General features: G+C 35.9%; 1 protein-coding gene across 1 annotated transcript in view; it reads left to right on the plus strand.

Moving 5' to 3' along the window:
- LOC122798741 (zinc finger protein 271-like) overlaps positions 1-20,571 on the plus strand; it is a 113,098-nt gene extending 92,527 nt beyond the window's left edge. The window contains exon 4 of the mRNA XM_044067842.1: positions 17,786-20,571. Coding sequence (XP_043923777.1) covers positions 17,786-20,163 — 2,378 coding nt within the window. The 3' untranslated portion in view covers positions 20,164-20,571. The remainder of the gene's footprint in view (positions 1-17,785) is intronic.
- The last annotated feature ends 2,263 nt before the right edge of the window (positions 20,572-22,834 follow it).

Here is a 22,834-nt window from a genome sequence, read left to right on the forward strand (position 1 = left end):
CTGTTTTAAATTAAAATGTCCATGTTGTAAACTGTGAGGTAAGTGAATATCTAGCGTTATATTGTGACCAGTATACAAAGATATGCAAAACACCTTTTGATAAGTTACATCTTTAATATATGGATATGAAAGTAATTAATTTATTTGTCTATATTTGTTAACTGAGCTGATGGATCTTCTTCAGACTCATACCATGAGCAGTATCTATCTAAATGACTTGCGTGGTGTCATGAAATAGAAAAATGCCATCTGTTGTTATGAAAGAAATCAATTACTAATAACTCAGACTGTTAATTTTCTGTGGTAACTGGCATCTAGATTATTATTTTTACCCTGTTTATTTCAGGATAAAGCCTTTGTTTATTTTCTACAATGCCAATTAGCTTAATTTCCTTATGTGCAGTATGGGATATTTAGGGATTTAGTTTTAATCCCCCAGTCTCATTTTCACCTTGGATACATTCTTAAAACTAGATTGGGTTCTATAATTTCCATTGTGTGGAGTAAACTATCATCCACAGGTAAACGTTTGGGGATAGACATCAGACTTCTCCTGGATCTCATGTGATATTCCATGAATGCTTGGCACCATGAAAACATGGATGTAAAGTATAGTGGAATCTTTTTGTATTATATTTTTTAAGAATAGGTAGAATGTATTATGTGAAAGGAGGAAGCTTTAGTCTAGCTCCTATTGAAGCATGTGTTAGGGGAAATGGCTGTACTTTATTTCATGTGTATTGGGAAGGTCTTTGAGGGGATCATTTCAAAAAGACATTGGCAGCATCATCATCAATCTGGAAGGAGATAGTTAAAAGATTATGTGGAATTTATACTACATGCTGATGGATATTTCAGGTATGTGGAACTTTTTGAGATATTGGTATAAATTACTGATTTCAGCTCTTATACTATGCTTACATGTAGGAGAAGACTTCATGGATTTTAGTACACTTTTGTTGCAATGTTTTATACTTAAGGAATTTGATTCTTTGTAGTATTGAAATGTATTTGTTTATTTTAGAAACTTCCATAGTTATTTGCATGGTGGGGAGTTATTAGGTTCATAGATTAGTACTAGGCTAACTGCCTTTGTGGGCCATTTTAATCCTAGCCAATTACCTCATATGAGAATCAAACCCTGTACCTTGTGTTTGTAAGGTATACACCTTAACCATTATGCCAACCTCCCACTAAAAATTCAGGCTCTTCTTACCATGCCAGGAATTACAATTCTACCGTGACTCGGATTTGAATCAAGGTTGCTGCGGCCATAATGCAGAGTACTAACCACTATACGATCATGGCATACTACTGCAGAGCTGGTTATTTCTATTATGAGTAGTTTTCTACCATTTGGGTTATTTCTATTTCAGTTTTGTTTTTTAATTGAATAAGTTAAGGTGGGTGAGTGGTTTTCTTACATGTAGAATTTCTTTTATACTTCATGCTTGTTTAATTGACAGTCATTCTATGTGACATTTTACGTGTGGCACAAAAGGGTTTTCATCCAGAAAAAAGAGGTCATTGCTCCCCTCTACAAGCACTCATTAGACCCATTATAGAGTACAATACCCCTTTTGGAATGTACCTCACAAGACATCTGCAGCAGCTGGAAAGGCCACAGAAGTGCCTCACAAAGAGGATTACTGGTCTCAAACAGATGCCCTACACAGACCGTCTCAAAAAACTCCAGCTTTACTCTGTAGCATATTGCCTACTCCGAGGAGATCTCTGCCTAACATATAAAGCTATGTTAAACCCAGAGCTGTTGGATATGCTACACCTAAAGAAATCCCAATCCCTCCAAGCTATACGCTCTAGGGACCTAAACCTTGTCACCACAATAAACAGGCCATGCTGGAGGGATAGATTCCTGTCCCAGAGACTTCCTATACTCTGGAACAAGCTACCCATGTATGTCGAGCAAAGTTCCTCATTAGCTCTCTTCAAGAAAAATCTTGAGTGGATGGGAAGTAGGAAATACACCCCAGGGATCACTTCTGTGGCTCTGCTCGACAGTGGCACAGGAAAATAACTTTCTTGGGTGGCGTAAGCCAGGGAACCTTGTTGGCTAGGCTTACTTATCCCCTTGGACAGATAGCCTAGTACCTACCTATGAACCTGTAAATTAGATGAATATTTGCTTAATCGTGTGTGTGTGTGTGTGTATATATATATATACACACACACATACATGTGTGTGTGTGTGTGTGTGTGTGTGTATATATAAATATATATATACAGATATATCCATAATATATATGCATGTATGCGTGCAAATATAATGTACACTTCAGCATGTACCTCACAAAGCACCTAAACCACCTAGAGAGATCTCAGTGTTTCCACACCAAAAATATCTCCTTTCTTGGTACCTTTAACTACTCTGGTAGAATAAAAGCCCTGTCCGTCTGACTACTCTGGTAGAATAAAAGCCCTGTCCCTCTGACTACTCTGGTAGAATAAAGGCCCTGTCCCTCTACTTGTGTCATACAGACCACTATGGAGTGATCTCTGCTTAGTCTTCCATGTTATGAATGACTCAACACTCTTTAAATTAGTTCACCTAAATAGAACTATTGATAAAGCAAACAACCATTCTAGTGACCTAAATCTGTGTTACTACAACACCATCAGACAGAGTGATGCATACTTTACCCAAACATATACTACATTGCTGGAGATGGCTACCCTTATCTATCAAGCTGAATACTTCCTGGCAACCTTTAAGTCCAGTGTGGATGACTGGATAGGTGCTCAGAAAATTTTGATACAGATGTCTGGAAAGTGTACTTAATGGTGGACATCATTAGTCTCCCAACATGCTGGGTGATCTGGTTGAGCTTCTCGATGGTCTACTTTGACCATAAACTTAGTAACGACCTATGAACCTGATGTTCATTTATACTGCTTTTCTTCAAATGTAAATGCAGACTTTTATACTGCAAATCTCTGTGGACAGTGATGACCAGAATCCCTTTGAGAGATCAGATGTAGCACTGAGAATAAATTAACCACTGTTAGCAACTCTTTAGTAATCTCCCAAAGGATACTAACTCTGACTGCATGAGATGGTACAGAAGTTAAGTGATTTAGTAGCCAGTAATCAGCAGTCAGGCTGCAGGTCCTTTTCAAAGTTTTTAGTGTTCAGGTAAGAGAATGTATTTTGGAGCAGGTTCTGAGTAAAAGCACATAATTTTTCAAACTGTATAACCAGCTACAGCTCATGTCTAGCTTCCTTAGGAAAAATATATATTTTCTGTCCTGGGGCGTCAGGACTGTTGACCACTAACTCTATCCCAACTGCTGTCTCATATTCCTAACTTAAAATGCCTATGTTTTGAAATCATGAATTAACTCATAAATGTTTACATGCCCATTTGCTTCACTCCAACCTTATACTTTCAGTGCTTTACTTGGGGGGAAAACAAACAGTTGGTTTGATAGTTTGTATTTTCCTTTTCACTTCCCTCTTACTCACTGAATCATCACTCTGGTTTATAGTCCGTCCTTGTTTGGAAATTGTATCCTTTTACGAGTTCCCTCATGAGCATTGAGTTTGCACAAAAGGCCCCAGTATCCTACATGAACCAGTGCTAAGAGTCAAAGTTATAGTGTTGCTTTTATCACATTAATTTTATGTTCCATAATTCCTTGAATTTGCAGATAACCCTTGTCTCTCAATGAAAATTGTTTGATCTTTGAAAGAAATAGCCCATTCTTTATTAATGCCTTCAACCATTGGTCTTGTATTTCGGTCAGAACTTTTAATCTTTTTTTTCTGTCTCAGAAAACATTGTAGTTGGGAGAACTAGCTGGCTCAGTCACGGTAACCTTTTCCTTTCAGACTGTGATGCAGTAGCCTCTTCCACTACCCCATGTGCTAAGTTTCTGTGTCCCAACTGGCAACCACATGTTATACTTTGTTTGTTCCATGTTACTCAGCAGTATCTGTCTGTCTTTACCATCCTTTAAATCAAACACTTTGTTTCTCTTCAGTTCTATCCCACAACTGGTTAATCTGTCTCCTACATTCTTCAGTGCCATTAAACTTCACACAGTCTTTTCCTAAGTGACTCACACTCTCACAGTTATTACAGACAACTCTGTGTACCTCCCTTCACACTCTCACAGTTATTACAGACAACTCTGTGTACTTCCCTTCACACTTTTACAGTTATTACAGACAACTCTGTGTACCTCCCTTCACACTCTCACAGTTATTACAGACAACTCTGTGTACCTCCCTTCACACTCTCACAGTTATTACAGGCAACTCTGCGTACCTCCTTTCACATCCTTCTAATACTTTGGCTCACTTACTGTCATGTGTAACCTCATTGTCTGTCTTTTACCATTAATTTAAAATTTCAAGTGTTTCCTTAAGTTATTGTTCTTGTAATATTTCAGTTATTTGTCCATCAATTGTAGAAAGACCTTAAATATTCCAACAGCCTCAGTCTTAGTAAAAGATTGACAGCATTGGAAAGTCTGGATAAGGACATTATTGGCACTTCAACCCTCTGTAATTTTATATATCTTAGTCTATCTGACAGGAGCAGACCCTCTTAATTCTATTTCAGCCTAAGAATATGGATATGAAACATTCTGCATGTTGTATTGGTACTGGCTGCAAGTTAACAGACTGTTTAACTAACAAGGTCTTCGTATGCAATGACCAGTTTAAAATGGCTGTAACCTGGCATTAAATGATGAGAGTTGAGTTCTTGTTTCTCATTTTCTGAAAACATTTAATTAATTAAGGAATTAATTAATTAATTAATTAATTAATTAATTAATTAATTACTTTTTGGATTCCTAGAGCATCACCTTTATGCTTTTTTGTTAATAATCCAAAGTTGTGTCTTGTAATCAGATTGAAATCTGAATATAAATCCTTATATCATGCACTGGATAGCTAACTGGTTGTATGACAGAACCCATATGGTTAGAGTCACAGGTGCCACTTCTGAAAGCAAAAAGGTTACCAGTGTTGTACCACAGGGCTAAGTTTTGGGTCCTCTCCTATTTGGTGTATATATTTCTCAGACTCCTGGCCTATGGTTAAGTAATCTTGGCAAATGGTGTTTGCAGAGGACTGTAAACTGGATGTTGTTATTCAGTCTTTACAATTGCTCCACTGCAGTGTAGACCATGTTATCAGTTGGTGCAAGGACAGTACTCTGAAATGTGTAGGGTAGTGCATTTTGGAAAACAAAACTGTTTTACTAACCATATAGGAGATGCAAACTCTCATTAGGCATTGTCGCAAGAGATGTAGGTACTCTTGTTAATAATTCCTTATCATTTGACCATCATGTCTCCAATTTAGTTCAAAAAGCCTTTTATCTGGCTCATCTAATTTCCAAAGGCATCTCGACCACATCCAAAAAAAAATCTTAATTCCCTTCTACTCATTTCTTATAGGTTCATACATGTGTACTAGGCTAAAGACCACAAGGACCTTTTTAATCCTAGCCATGCATCCCAAATCTCTGATAAGTTCTGGTACCCTTGATAAGTGTAAGCAGGGGCATGGGAGATGAAATATTTACAAGCAATGGCCTAGGAGATGAACCATTTACAAGCTGCCTGTGTCCATTAAGAGACATAGGTGCCAAACAAGGGATGAATTTCTTGTTCTCCATCTAGTTGTCCAAGTTACACTTCACATGGATGGGGAGCCTATTCCTGAAAACGGGTAGTCTCTGAGATGCATACCTGTTTCTCCAGCAGGTCCTGTTTATGTCACAGGCAAACTTTAATTCTTTAGAATGGGTGATTCTGGTGCTGTTTGTTTTGCAGATATGCAGGAGGTTCATCAGAGTGAAGTCTGACCATGCCTTGTATGCCATACATAGATCTCCTGTCAACAAAGTTAAATTGAAATTAACAGCAATAGGCAAGCTGTACAGCTGTATATTTGTAATTGCTGACAGATTTATTGAAACAAGCCGACCAAGCAATGCTGTGAGATTATTTACATTTTCTTTGTAGCATAGCTATAACTGTCAGACACACTGCACTTCCTCAGCTGACCTGGATTACAAAAATATCCACCTTTACAACCACTTTTATAGTTTCAAAACTTTGTACTTGATGAAAACATTATTTTCCTGTATTGAAGCCTTTTTTTCTGCATTCTTATCTCATCCAGAGAAAAACAGTTTCTTCAGCAGGCCAAAATGTTCTTTCAGAGTGTTCTTTCATTGATAGGATAGTTTGTAACTTTTCTGCTGTGTTAGCCATGCTCATCCAGAGAAAAACAGTTCTCAGCATGCTGAAATGTTTTTTCATTGATAGGATAGTTTGTAACTTTTCTGCTGTGTTAGCCATGCTCATCCAGAGAAAACCAGTTCTCAGCATGCTGAAATGTTCTTTCATTGATAGGATAGTTTGTAACTTTTCTGCTGTGTCAGCCATGCTCATCCAGAGAAAACCAGTTCTCAGCATGCTGAAATGTTCTTTCATTGATAGGATAGTTTGTAACTTTTTTTCTGCTGTTAGCCATTTCCCTTTAGCTTGAATATTTGTGTACATTTAACTGTTTAGGATATTTCAACAAGCCTTTATTGTTAATGCCATTTATTACAAAAACATTCAGAAGTATAATAGTTTTGTTTTACACAAGCACATTCTGTTAAGCCGATGCATCACATGCTATTCTAATAATATCAAACTGTTATTGTGATTACCAAACCTCTGTTATTGTGAAGGATGTTGAGTCTTTCGGCTGTTCCCGGTTAGGGGTCGCCACAGCGGAACTCCGGTCCGCTAATGATTGGCAGTAGACTTTTACATGAGAGTTGCCAGCCTTGACGCACAACCTTCAGTGAAGGTACGCCCATTCATGCATGTCTCCACACAGAAGACGCTCTAGCTGAGAATCGAACAGGACAACGTCTTACTGTGAGGCGACAACGCTACTGCAGCACCACCACAACAAAAACATTCAGAAGTATAATATTTTTTGTTTTACCAAAGCACATTCTGTTGAGCTAATCATTTAGAAATACATATGTTATGCAAGCACATTCTTGTTATTTCTTCCTGCATTTGCAGGCACTGTATTTTTTTATGCTATTTCTAAAAATATCACACTGTCACTATGAAAGACAGCAGTTTTACCAATACACACTGTTACTGTGCAAAAAGCAGTTTTACCAAATCACATACATGCCATTTCTATGAGGGAAAACAAGTTTTACTTTGTATAATTCTATTAATTCCCCCTTTTTATTTTGAAAACCAAAACAATTTCAATCAAAATTAAATCACACTTTGAATCTTACGGAAAAATCATGTCTCCATTCGTTATGCTACTTTTTTTACCACCTACATTAGTTACAATAGATAACCTAATGGACAGTCTTTTTAATACGAAGTTTTACACACATGTACATTATTATAATCCACAAAATAATGGCTACTATATCAATTAAAACTGTGATAGTAGTTTTTCACCATCCCAAAAATAACCCATTTAACCAATCGTTCCAGTCACTGTTCCATGTCTTTCTAGCCAGGTCCACTTCTTAATTTCTAAATTACAAAATCCCAAAGTTCTATAAATTGAACCGAGAACCTTGAGATCTTGTAATCTCAAAATTACTAAAAAAAAAAAAAAACATGTAAAACTATGTTTTTGCAAGGGGGCAAGCCCCCCTGCACCCCTCCACACCCCCTGCACCTTAAATATACTAACTCCGAGATTGCTGTACACCGAAGAGAACGGTAATGGGGATCACTAGACAGGAACATTACCGTTCTCTTCACTGTAGCGCAATCTCGGAGTAAGTATATTTAAGGTGCAGGGGGTGTGGGGTGCAGGGGGCTTGCCCCCTGCAAAAGCCTTCTTTAACATTTTTTTTTCTATTCACTTTTTTATTTTGAAATTTCATGATCTTGAGATTATGGGTTCGATTTTATGCATCTTAACATTATGGCATTTCAGAATTAAAAAGTGGACCCCTTTCTAGCCTTTTCAGATACTAGTTGTATTTTACTTATGTTGCTTTATGGATTCTGTCTTGTCTGGAATATAAGTACAGCACTCTTCATTGATCAGAGCACAAAGACCCTTTTGCTTCTGCTGCATTATGCCGAGACTGTAGATCTATGATTGATTTAATGTACCAATACTGTTTTCTAATTCTGTCTTTCTACTGACATTTCTTATTTTACCTTCAGGTAGTTTTTTTAGTTAATCTCATTGATGGTATTACATAACCTACATAACAGGTTCCTTCCCATTCCATAGGAAGCAATTTATATGTTTTTGTACTTTAAATGTAGTATTCCCTAGCTACTGTGATATTGCATTCACTGACCCCTTCTGGTTTTGATCCTGTCTGTTGTATACATAGACTTCCTTTTGGAAATGCCCTTACGTTTAAGGTTGGAACATCTACCTTGTCTGGTTTACCACAACTCAGTTCCTGTTACTAATGTTTAGCAAATCTTTTAGTTTACATTCTGTAGTCTTAGAACCGATGCCACCTCAACCCAGACTCTAAGGTAGATTCACTGCCACCAGCCAACTATATTAAGGCTCTTACCAGGGTACCCAATTACTCTTAGAGTGCTGAGTGACTTTGTCACATCTCTCACTAGTATCTAAATACAATTTCAGTGTTGGCTACAAAATGACATCACATCTGGTCACCTGACTCTATGGTTCCTACATTACCCTCTCACTACAAACTTGAGCTAGGATCTGGCACGGATGTGTCACAATTTACACATACAGCTTTGCTTTTACTGCAGAGATTACCAAGCCATTCTCTGGCACCCCAGGGTAGCAGTTAGTGCACCACTAAGGACAATAAGAGCAGGATCCTAGCCCAGACATTGCATCTCTGCTGTATTCTGACCCGTGAGATACAATTTTTATGACCTAAACCCAGTCTTTTAATTACAAGCTATTTTTCCTAAGGTTAGCTGGGTTGAGCTTAACCCCTTCCTTTCCAGCATCCTCTGTTAACATATATGCATTTTGTCAGTTACAATGCAGTCTGACGTACATGTATATTTCTTTTCTGTCCAGAAGGAACCACTGTTGATACATTTTTTTACACAAGCAACTTTGCAAATACATTTTTAACACACACATCTGTACAAATCAGTTTGATATTCAGATGACATAAAATTCTTTACATAACTCCAGCTAGTTATGCTGGCATATGTTAAACATGCACTGCCATATTCTCTCAGGCACAGCTGGCACTGTCTCACATTAATCACACCTAGCTTATGTAATAAATGTGTCTTTCTTGAAGAAAAAGGATATCAGCTTTGTTTAATTTGAAGTATTTAATTAGACCACCTCTTTTGTGACTGTTGTTTAGGCCATTAGCATTAAGTGTTAATAAATAAAGAACTACAAACTGGTATTGGCACACTTTTGAGTTTCAAATTTTATGATGAATGGCTGCACAGGGTTCTGATGATGTCATTTCATTGACGAAAGTGCTAAACCTTGTTAGTAGCTGGCTTTGTTTTGATTAAAGTTGAATTAGAGTTATGTTGGACACTCAAATGTGTTTTTGTTTATTTTAATTAAGTGATAATATTTTTAAATTTGACATTATAGGAAACATAAACACAATTCTTTTTTAAATGAATTAAGAAGGAAACCTCTTTAACTATTTTAACCAGTGAGATTTCATTATGACCATTAAGGAAACAGAGACTGAGTAAAAATATGGCAAAAGAAGAAGAATCTTGAGCACAGAATTAAAAAAGAATATCTATTTTTAAAAAATTAAACAGGTAATAATCAAATGAGAAACGAGAAAAAAAATCTCTACACTGGAATTAAAATTCCTAGTCTAACAAGAAAATAAATGGACTACAACGTGACTATGAAACGCTTCTGCTTTTGCGAATTTAACAGAACGAATCAGTGAGCTCCTGAAAGGGGTTTGAATAGTAGACTCATCAAAATAAAAAATAATATGCCATTGAAAACAAGTTCTACTCATTCAGTGTTATAACAAAAATAATGTCTCAAAGAAGGAACTGAAAGATAAAAAAAGACTTTTTATTTTGTATTATGTGTTAAGTGACTAAAATATATTACTCTGTTGTATACAAATTATTAATTTAATTATCCTTTGGAAATTGGGTATAGATTATAATGTATTATTTATTTAATAAATAGTGTTATTTGCAGTTATTTGATATATTTTAACAATATCTCACTTATGTCATACCCTCCTATTTTGATCTAACAAATTCAGAAAGTTCTATGTAAAAAAGTGACGACCTTTCTGTATCATTATATTTGTTTGTACCAAAATAAATCTATATTAATAAATCTACTAAATTTGTTTCTATTAGGTTTTATCTTAGTGATTTCATATGAAGTATTTACTAAAGTTGCTAAAAGTACATACAGACTTGTAGAACTTAAGGCAGCAGTTGATAAAATACAAAGTTCTATTACCCTTTAGTCACCAATTTTGTAATAGGGTAGAATTAAATATGTGTTATTACATCACTTAAAATCTAGTGATATAACAATACGATATTATATTAAGTAAATAATGTGTGATCAGTAGTGTCACTATGTTAAAATAATAGATGAAATCATTTGCTAAATGCTGATGGCTGTAATCTAAACTAAATTTCAAATGGGATTTAAAATTGTTCCATTTTTGTTATAAATACATAAAAATAGAACATTTCTTATTTTAACAGTTAAAACTCAACAAGTCTTACTCAGTTTGAATGAGAGTATGAGAACATGTACAAATGCAGTGTGTATGCAAATAAAATATGTAGTTTCTGTGCATGTCAAATGAGCAGTTCATCACTTAATAACAATGATCCTGTCGTAATCATTTAGTTTAGCAAAAAATGTAATAGATTTGAAATAAATGTGTGATAAGTATCAACCATACACCAGCAGTCATTTCATCAAAATTAGCTGTTAATCACTGCAGTCATTTGTATAACTGGCATAACAGTACTTGAATTTCAGTATGCATTACGGTGTGATAAAAAAATCACAATTTATATAACCTGCACAAAATAATATTTGCTATTAACTAATGTTATTCAAACAAGTATATGAATTTAACATGAGTACTTATGTAATATTTAATGTTTAGTTTTAGCTTAAATTTTATTACATTTTCCATTTAATTATGCATTTAGAGATTCATTGCCAGTATAACTAATGATTGTACAAGGTATATCCTTTTTAAAAATAAAGCTAAATAACAGACTTCAGCTCTCCAGATTATGAGCCGAAGAGATATAAATACACAGTTATTTCAATTTGTTCCAATAGCAACAATTTTTCATATATTATGAAACTAATCTTTATGACTACCATGCTTGAATCCCAAATGTCATAAATTAAATTGGATAAACAATAAGTAAAAACAAGTATCTCACTAGTATAGTCAAAAAAGACAGCTGTTTATAAGTCAATCTCCCATGCTTTCGCCAAAGTCTATATTCATCCCATTCATTGTAATAAAAATATCATAGACATGTATTCAACTGCCACTACAAATCACTTCAGGTCTGCTCATTTTCATTTTAAAAGGTTAGTATCAAATCCAGGACACCACATTTATGACACAAATTTCCAAAATACTGTACCAGCCCTTCAATATACTTGCTACACCATATAGTGAACATTAATACCCAAAGTTCAGCTCATTCTCCCATACATAATGCACCCAGACCTACAGAATAATGTCAGTCTGTGAATATTCAAAGAAACCCTACAAGACTGAAACATCATCTCCAGCTTCTAACATTCAGAGCAGCAAAACCAAAGTTCCATCTTTTTAATATTTTAGCTGCTGAAGATAATCTAGTAAATCAAAAACAGCACTATTGCTTGACATCTCAGACCCTCACAGCCACCAAAACAATGTACACACAGTGCTATCAGTAGTAGAATATCCATCACTGCCAACTCACTTCAACCCACAGTTCAGTAAAACACCAGAATCACTAGATCCAACCAACAGCACAAAACAAAATCAAAAGAAGCGTTCATAAATCCCAACCCAATAAAGGATAGCAATAACCAATCCACTGCCCTTCATCCCAAAAATACACCATCAATACTTCACATCATCTTTGTGCACAATGCAATTCTTTCAGAAAGTCACAGATGCCCTTGACACCACAGCACTCAAAGAACTAAATACACCTTCAGCACCCATCAAACGAACTGATAAGTTCTTCATTTCAAAACAGCACACTGGATAACTGCTTCCCTACTCACCCTTCGGGTACAGCTGATCACCACAGGCTAGCAGTGACCAAAAATAATGGTTCCCTATATTAGATTTCATTTTAACTATATTAGAGCCTTATGAACTAGCAGAAAGTAAAACTGTAATAGATGGAAGCAACTCATCACTTTGTGTACGAGTCAAGTACATGCAGAAGTAATAGACAAGCATATGTAATATACAGAATGATATCATTCTTATATACACACTCAGTCTAAAGTCATCACACTAAAAGCCCAAAGGAGTTAACATATAATAAAAAAAAAACACATGAATAAAGGAACGAATACCACAAAAGCAGATAGTCCGTCAAACCACAAAGTTGAGTAATTTGCCATGACACATTTCCTTTCAATAAACATAATTCATATTAGTGCAGTTAGTACTTTAAAAAAGTTTCTAATGCCCATTGAAAGTTCACAACTAACTGGCATTCACTAAAGGCAGGAACAATTTAATTTCTTATTTTAAAGTTGTATAAAAGCATGTGCAAGAGAAGAAAAACATTATCAAAAAGTGTTAGAGCAACAGATTCAGATATTAATTAGCATATTAATGCTAAATCGGTTAAACAAGACAAATAAGCTTATGAATATTAATGTGCTGATTAACATGAAAATGAGCAGAAACAATGAGTAAATTAAAACAGAAATTTAAACTGATAATTAAAAATATCACAGTTAAATATATTTAAGTCAAGATAATACCATGAAAGACTTCTGCCACTATAATCAACTGAGATATAGTTATAAGAATAAATTATTTGAAAACATGTATTCTATTCTAATTTAGTAAAAGGTATTTTTATAGAAATTAAATGTATCCAATATCTATCTTTTTATCAAGACTGAATAGGAAAACACTGAAATCATCAAATTCACTTTAGTTTACTTAGTAAACATTTACATTTACTTCTTTTCTTTATAATTCTTGCAAATTTCAGGGGTTTTTTTATGAGTAACTTCAGACCAGTCATTTTCCCCAGAGAATCTCTTAAACGATTCATAGGACCAGTCCATTTTCTCAGTGATAGAGATAAAATTATTACTTGTGATGTAAGTTGCAGCTTCTTCTAAAGCGTTGAAGAGTCTAGAACCAGATGCTAAAGTTTAACTCTAGATGAATATAACAACTGAGATTTATTGTTGCTTTGTTTCAACTGTTTAATTATGACCAATATTGTCTTCTTCTTTCTAACATTTTAGTTGCAAAGTCATTATCAAATCATATACTGTGATCTACTTTTATAGGATCTTTAGTCCAAGCAGATTTTTATACCAATTCTTTATCGAAGTATGAGAGAAACTTCACAGTAATGGAACTGAAGTAGATGCATCAACAGAAACAGGTTTCCCTGTTGATCTGTGTGCTCTGTCAATGATAAAAGACAGCTCTTTTTTCAAGTTCAGAACTTGAGGTAGCCAAGAAAAACACCATATCAGATCCTTCTAACTTTTCAGGAACACCAAATATCCTTATATTGTTCCTTCACTCTCAATTTTATGTATGATCCATGTGTTTTGTACCAATAAAAAGGCAGTTTGAAGTTAATTTTATTTTAACTTTTCACCCATTTCATTTAAAGCAACTTTCATATCTTAAATCTGTTTTCCTTGTCTCTCAAGTATTGCTCTAAGAAGATCAGTTTGTTTAGAGCAATTATTTTGGATGAAGTCCATTTTACCTTGAAATTGATCAATTTTAAGTGTGAGCTCCTACAGAGAAGTCATATGTTGTTGAAGATTGTTTAATTGACATTTCTGTTGAAGAATGACTAGATTTAGGTGAACTCCTTGATAAACGGGCTTAAATTTGAAAGGCTAATGGATTCAGATTTAATGTTTATATAATTTGAAGTTTGTTGTACAGAATGACTTTACAGTTACCACAGTAAGGCTAAAACTTATAGAAGGTCATTTTCTTTTTGAGACGCTGTTAACTGAACATGCTACAAAGTGGCCATCTTGAAAGGAGTGCTTAGCCATGGTTATGTCATGACCAACTCTGGCCTTGGTAGTTCTACCATGAGAAACGATCTTAACAATTGTCAAACTTGCCTAACAAAAGCTTAAGCGCCTTTCTGATGAAGGGCATGGAGTGCCATGATTATGCTCTGAAACTGGGGAAAATATAAACTTAAGTGCTTCCCTAATGTGAGGCTTGATCTTAGTGCTTAGGGGAGCTTAAAGTCATGGTTTGTGTTAAAGACTAAACAGCAGGCAATGTTAACTAGCAAAGAACAGTGGGAGAAGGTAAATCAGCTATAATAAGTTGTTTGATGCTGTTGTGTTCAACTTAAAACAGAAAATGTAGTAGAATAAAAAGTCTAACAGCTTTTAAAGTCATTAATACTACACAGTAGCATAGTTAGGGTGGAGCAATTGCCCAAGGTGCAAAGTGTGTGGGGGGGGGCACAATTTGACATCCAGTCCTGTTTGCTTTGTAGTGCATCCCAGCTTTTAAAAAATGGTGTTGCAGTTACGGTCAAACCTGAGTGGTTTAGCTTTCTGTGTGTGGTCTATACTGTAGCAAGCAAGTTTATTACAGTTTATAAAAAAATCAAACCTGAGTGCTTTAGCTTTGTGTGTGTGGTCTAAACTGTAGCTAGCAGTTTATTACAGTTTGTAAGAAAAACATATTTGTTTCCTTTTTGACTAAATACCGAGTCCTGTAGCACTTTCTCCTGGTGTAAGCTGTAACAACTGAGAGCAAGCAGTTTGCTGCAGTTTAAAAAAAGTTTTCTTTTTTTTTTTTATCTAAAGTGTGAGGCAGGATGGTTGATGGCAGGGTGCAGAAACAGGACCTGACTGGCTCCTGCATTTCAGGAGCCCTAGGTACTTGCTCTCATGCCTTTGTTTTAATTGCTGCTCAGCTGAGGTGAGGCAAGGATAGGATGCAGAAATAGGCCGTAGGTAACCCCTGCATTTCTGTCGTGGATCTTTTTTTTGCTTCTCAATTATGTTGAGGGGTGCCATATTTAACAATGGCTCTCTGCACTAGATGAGCTGGCCATACCTCTCATTCTACGGGTACCCACTTTGTTTCTCTTTACTTTCCATGCCTGTCAACTGTCCCTGATTTTGTAGAATGCCCCTGAGTTTGTCATGCCCCTCAAAATTTTTCAGTTTTCTGGTAAATCACTATGGATAAAAGTTGGTCAGTAATGCCAGACATTAGAATTTCAAGCTTTTGTTCAAAAAAATGCTTGTTGATGCAAAACCCATTGTTATTTTAAAATTTTATGTGAATTAGAGTAATATTTAAAAATTGTCCCCAAGTTTGATCTTTTGCCTCCCTCCCCACTATTTTTGGATTTGTCCAGAGTTCTTAAACAAAGAAGTTGAGGGAGATCCCACTGTCTGGCTGACAGTATGAAGTGCTTTACCAGATTTCAGAGCTAATAATAAACTACACATTAAAACATTTTATTTTTGTTCTTTTTTTGTAATTGGCTGCACATAAGGCTTCATGCACTGCAAATAATTATGATTGGGCCACCAATCATAACCTTTTATTATGTGTTCTTGACGTGCATGCCAAGATTCATTTCTAGAGTTTCAGTCTTGAAGTGACTTTCTTTGCAACCATGTCTCAAACACATAATAAGCTGGTTATAATTGCAGACTAGATCATAATCATCTGTCTTTCTTTTTATTTCAGTGCATAATTGTGGTTTTCCATGCACTACATAAGTGTTATCTGCATCAAAAAGCCTTATGTTAATAGCAGTCAGAGCACTTATTACTAATATGGTGAGCAGGCATTTAAATATTCAAATTCTGTGAATGTACCTTTGTGATGTATTGGGAGTCAGTGAATGACTAACACCTAGGAAGCTGAAGCTGAAAACAGACTGAAGCAACAGAATATTTAGACCATTGGCACTTTGAGAGGTTGTAAGTTACCATAAAATCTTCAAAAGAACATCATCCTCCATCTACAGTATAGCCTTTCCTAGAACAGCCTGATATAAATTCAGTTAATTTGTGATGGGAACACAATGACATGAGCATATATACCGGATGACAAACTCAGTATAATTATGCAAATGTACTAAAGACATCATTATTTAATGTCAGGTTGCAGTTCCAGGAATTATTATAAAGCACCCTAATGCATAAAGAGGTAATTTCTGTACTGTAACTAGGTAGGGCAGAAGGGGGCAGCTGTCAGAGGGGTGCAATCTGCAGGTGTCAACGGTATGCAGTGCAGCATGAGCACTCGTTAATGAATGCCACTACTGTATTTGGAGAAGCTGTCTGTGCATGGCATTTTAATTATGAGCAATATATCGCTTAAATTTATAGGAAGCTTATTTCAGTAGCTTCAAAGTCAAAGTTTTTTTCTTTTTGGTCTTTTTTTATCATCAAGTGGTTGGGGTTGTGGGAGTCTGTGAGCATAGAAGAACAGGGAAGCTGATTTTGTATCAACACACATTTTCTGAACAATAAGAAGTATAAAGTATTGATGAATAGGATCATTGACTCACTGAAATCATCAGCTATTTACCAGAGGAGGTAAAAGGGGAAAATATGGAGGAGGGGAATCAAGAAGCTACTGTTAACAGTAAGATAGGTAGTGCAGTCTAGGTATTAGATTATGAGTTAGGCAAACATTCCTCAACTTATTTGCTCAAAAATTCTGGACAAACCCATAAAATAATAGGGAAGAATGGGTTAAAAATCAATGACAATGTTTATGTAGTACTTTAATTCATGTAAAAAAAGAGACAGAACAGCAAGTTTTGTCCCAGCATCCATTTTCTGAACAATAAGAAGTATGAGAGTCTAATGTCTGGCATTTTTGATTGTAATCCACAATGACTTTCCAAACTGGGGACAAGGTAAAATTAGGGGCATTTTACAAAACTGAGTTATGGGAGGGAATGCAATATCTGTATTCATTTATGAATGCCACCACTGTGTCTGTGGTAATGTCTGAAGCACTGAAGTGATCAGCGTGTGGTAACTTAAGTGTAACAAGTAACATTTATTTAAAAAAAAACTGCTTGCAATGGTTGTAAAGTTAAAGATCTTTTTTTTGTATTCAGTTTCAATGTAAAGACCTTTTTTGCTCCTCAGCTATAAGTTGAGAGGAATCATTTCATGGAATTGCACAGGGTATTGCACAGAGTGACAAATAAACTATCTATATTTCTGAGTAATTGTGTAGGGAAATCATTGCACTACATTGTGGGTAAAAGTAAAACACTGAGCAAAGTAAAGCAGCTGACTGTGTTTCAGCCAGAGGCAGTCATTTAGTAAACAGTAACCGATTCACTGCAAGCACAGACAGATGCTACTAGTTATCCTTGTTAAATGCTACTAGTTGTCCTTGTTAAATGTAGTTTGAAGCAACAGTGAGACAGCTGAACAGGCTTGTTTTTTTGTTGAAAACACATTCATTACTGAAATTGTAACAGTCCATGTTTGCTACATTTACAAATTAAAAAAGTCTGTATGATCTTCTGTGTATATCTGTGTATTCTTATATTCTGACACTGTAATTTATTTTCTTTCAAGTCAACAGGAATGCAGATTTCACTGAGATACACAGTCTGCACCCATTTCATGGGAAACACCATGATGCTGAACATGACAAAGCTCTCCCAGATAAGATGTCAACGACAAGAAAAGGCAAAATGAAGTTTGAAACCAGAAATGATAACTATAAGGAAAGCAGTGATGACGTTCTCAATAAAATTGAAATGCATCTGAAAGGTCTTGGAGGGAAAAGACTGTGCAGCTGGCTTGACAGCAGCAGTTTGGTGTTTCATAGTAGCAACCAGTCTGATAAATTAATTCACAATGAAAAAAGACCTAATAATAACTTGACAACAAAAGAACAAATATGCAACAGAGAGAAATTACTTAACTGTGCCCCAAATGACAAAGATTTTACAGGGAAAAGAAGTTTAGAAGTACAAAAAAAAAATACTCGTACCAGACAGAAACCCTTTAAATGTACTACATCTGACAAGGGATATAGAGAGAAGTCAAGGAAGGAAAAACATCATGTGATCCACATTGAGCGAGTACTACATAAATACACCAGATATGACAAAGATGTTACACGTAATGGTTCATCAGTACATAAGAGCATAAACACTGTACAGAAACCCTATAAATGCAGTATATGCGAGAAGAGGTTTAAATGTAAATACAACATGATATATCATGAGACTATCCACAGTGGGCAGAGACCGTATAAATGCAGAATATGTGAGAAGAGTTTTAAACGTAAATACAATATGATATGTCATGAGAGTATCCACACTGGGCAGAGACCTTTTAAATGCACCACATGTGGCAAAGATTTTACCCAGAGGGGATCTCTAGTAAGGCATCAGATTGTCCACACTGGGCAGAAACCCTATAAATGCAACATGTGCGATAAGAGTTTTAGAATAAAGAGTCATATGATAATTCATCAGAATATTCACACTGAGAACCATCAGAGTAGTTACACTGAGCAGACGCCCTATAAATGTGCCACATGTGGCAAAGGTTTTACACGTAAGCAGAATCTGACAATGCATCAGAATATTCACATTGGCCAGAAACCCTATAAATGTGACACGTGTGATAAGGGTTTTACATCTAAAGGAAAACTGGCAAGGCATCAGTATAGTCACAGTGGGCAGAAACCCTATAAATGCACCATATGTAAGAAGGGTTTTACAAGTAAGCAAAATATGACCGTGCATCAGATTGTTCATACTGGCCAGAAGCCCTATAAATGTGCCACATGTGACAAGTCTTTTACAAGTAAGCAGAATCTGACAATGCATCAGAATGTTCATGCTGGGCAGAGACCTTACAAATGTGCCACATGTGGCAAGGGTTTTACAGCTAAGGGCAAACTGTCAATTCACCAGCACGTTCATACTGGACAAAAACCCTATAAATGCCCCACATGTGACAAGGGCTTTATTAGTAAGCACAATCTGGCAATGCATCAAAGTATTCATGCTGGACAGAAGCCCTTTAAATGTGCCATGTGTGACAAAGGGTTTACAACTAAGGGAAAACTGTCAATGCATCAGCATGTTCACACCGGTCAGAAACCTTATAAATGTGACACATGTAACAAGGGTTTTACAAGTAAGCAGAGTTTAACAATACATCAGAGTATCCACACAGGGCAGAAACCCTATAAATGTGCCACGTGTGACAAGAGCTTTACATCTAAGGGGAAATTGTTGATGCATCAGCATGTTCACACTGGGCAAAAGCCCTATAAATGTTCCACATGTGGAAAAGGATTTACCAGTAAGGGATATCTGGCAAAACATCAGACTGCCCATGTTGGGCAGAAACCATTTAAATGTAGTATATGTGACAAAGGCCTTATAAGTAAACATAGTCTGACAATGCATCAGAACATTCACTTTGGGCAGAAACCCTATAAATGTTCCACTTGCAATAAGAGTTTTACCACCAAGGGAGAATTGGCAAGACATGAGCATATTCACACTGGGCTGAAACCCCATAAATGTGACATATGTGGAAAGGGTTTTACACGTAAGGAGACTCTGACAATGCATCAGAATGTTCACACTGGGCAGTCACCCTATAAATGTGCCATATGTGAAAAGGGTTTTACAACCAAGCACACCTTGACAGTGCATCAGAAAATTCACACTGGGCAGAAACCTTATAAATGTGCCACATGTAGCAAGGCCTTTACAACTAAGGGAAAATTGTCAACGCATCAATATGTTCACACTGGACAGAAACCCTACAAATGTGCCACATGTGGCAAGGGCCTTGCAAGTAAGCAAAGTCTGACAGTACATCAGAGTGTTCACACTGAGCATCCCCCCTCTGGTAGAAGGAAGGAGTCCACAAAAACTGACAGGCCAAAAAAGAGCAATAAAGATAACAGAGTTGACTGTTAAGGATCTGTTAAGCAGCTCCAAAGACATTTGAAGAGAAGTACTGGCAAAGGCACCTGGATATGAACATTTTCAGAATACAAAAAAATAAGAAAAAAGAGGGAAGGTGGAAAAGAGGATTCATAAGGTAGACGTTAACCCAATAGAAACTGAAGTTATGGATAGTCTGCAACATGAAGGATTTAGTGTAGAAAACCCACCACAGGTAATGTCGCAGCATGATGGAACAATGATTCCTCAGATTAAGGAGCAGTGAGTGGAGTGTGAGGCATCTGAAGAAGAAGTACAGACATGAAAGGAAAAAGAGATCTAGTATGGTGTAAGCAAACAACAGCTTACATCACAGCAGGATGGAGCGAGTCCCCAAAGCAGGGAGAAACAGGAAGATCAGGAAACATCTAAAGAAGAAATATGGACATGGGAAAGAAAAAGAGATTTAATATGGTGTAATATTTATACAAAGGAGAAAGCAAACCTAACCAATACAAAAAGAGCAGAACCAAAGATATTTGAAGAGAAATGCAGATAAAGGAATATGGACATGGGAAACTTTACAATACAAAAAAATAAGACAAAGAGGAAAAGTAGAAAAGGAAATTAGTAATGGAGAAGTTAAAGAAATAGAAACTGAGTTTATGGAGTACCTGCTAAGTGAAGGATTTAGTGTAGAAAATCTAATTCAGAAAGCACCACAACAGGATAGAATAATGGATATCCAAGTTAAGGGGAAACTAGTGGAACAGGAAGCAATTGGTCAGGTGCCATATGAAGATAATTTGGAACCTTCCACAGGAAACCAGTATAAACGTTAATTTGAAGCTAGACAGAAAGGGAAGGAACAGGAAACTGTGGAAACTGATGCAGTCAATGTTGAGGAGTGATAGGCCAGTGAGTTCCCATATGACAGAGCAACGGATGGTACAGGGTGAAATCGATGAGACTGTGTCACAGGAAGATGCTATAGAACCTTCTATAAAATGCCTGCAGGAAACGGAAAACAAGAGATGGGCCCTCAGTTTGGAAGAAAATGAGCTGAGCAAAGAATTGCTTGATTTAATAGACATGGGCAGATATATCAAGATCAATAAAAGAAATAGACTGCAGAAGGTTTATAAAACCCAAAAAGTCAGAAGTCTGATAAAACAAATGAACACAGTAATTAGGACTGACCAAGGAGATCCATGCAATATAACAGAAGTAAACAGGATATATTACTGTGCAGCTAAACTAATAACTGATAAAGTTCTACCATAAGAACAAAGGGTAGTGAGGGAAAAGAAGGGGACAAATCAAATACCATCATGGAAGTATCAAATAGAGAAAACATAAAGCAGCTAAGACAAGAAGTGTCACTGTTAGAAGACTATAGAAGAGAGAATAGATCAACAGAAATACTAAGAAAGATAGATGTGATAAAAGCAATGCTCAATATTAGAACAGACAAGGATCTATCATGCACTATTGCAAATAAACTAAAAATTTCAGCACAGGTGGAAAAGCTTAAAAGATACAAAGATAAATATAAAGAAAAGTGCAAAATAAGCAATTTATTGAGTACCCAAAAAGGTTTTCTAGAGAACTGGGAAATAAGGTAAAAGGAATTGAAAGACCACCAGAAAAAGAAGAAATAGATACATTTTGAATAAGTATCTATGGAGATCCTGTGGAACATAACAAAGATGTTAAATGGATAAAAGAAGTAAAAGAAAGAATAAGAAGTTTAAAGGTACAGGATATGAAATGAGATAAAGTAACAGCTAGAGAGATTGAAACAAAGTTAAGAAAAGCCTCTAATTTGAAAACCGCAGGCCCAGATGCAGTACCTAACTTTTGGTTAAAAGTATTAACATCTTTGCATGAAAATTTAGCCATGAGTAAGAACTATTTATGTGCACACCTAGAACAGACACCAACCTGGCTAACAACAGGAAAAACAATGCTCCTACTTAAGAGTGAACCTGCAAGCTACACTAAAAATTATAGACCAATAACTTGCCTTCCGATGATGTATAAACTATACACAGGAATTGATGCCAACAGAGTTTATAGTCATTTAGAAGAAAACTCAATTATGGCAGTAGAACAAAAGGGCAATAAAAGAAAGTTATATGGAACAAAGGATCATTTGTTGTTAAATAAAGTCATATTGGAGAACTGTAAAAAAGGGAAGAATCTAAGTATGGCATGGATTGACTACCAAAAAGCATTTGATAGTATCCCTCATTCATGGATAACAGAGTGCTTAAAAATGTGTAAGATACATCCCACACTGATCAGTTGCCTTACAGTGACCATGAAATAGTGGCAGACCACTTTCCAATTAAGCCATGATAAAGGATAAATTGTTATCCCTGGGATAAAAAAATCAAAGGGGAAGATTCCAGGGTGACCCTCTGTCACCATTACTATTCTGCCTTGCCCTTAATCCATTAAGCTGTTTACTCAACAGCTTAGGCCATAGCTGTAATCTGGCTCCTAGAAAACAACAAAAGTGTAAAGACGTCTCACCTTCTCTTTGTTGATGATTTACAACTGTATAGCTCATCAGATGAGGAACTGAAAGCACAACTGCAAATTGTCAAAACTTTTTCTGATGATATAAGAATGTTATTTGGTCTTGATAAATGTGCAAAGCAACCTTTAAAGCAGGAAAACTGCAACATCAGGAAAACAT

This window comes from Protopterus annectens, chromosome 3.part1 (genome assembly GCF_019279795.1).
Source record: "Protopterus annectens isolate FY-2018-M chromosome 3.part1, PAN1.0, whole genome shotgun sequence".
NCBI lineage: Eukaryota > Metazoa > Chordata > Ceratodontiformes > Protopteridae > Protopterus > Protopterus annectens.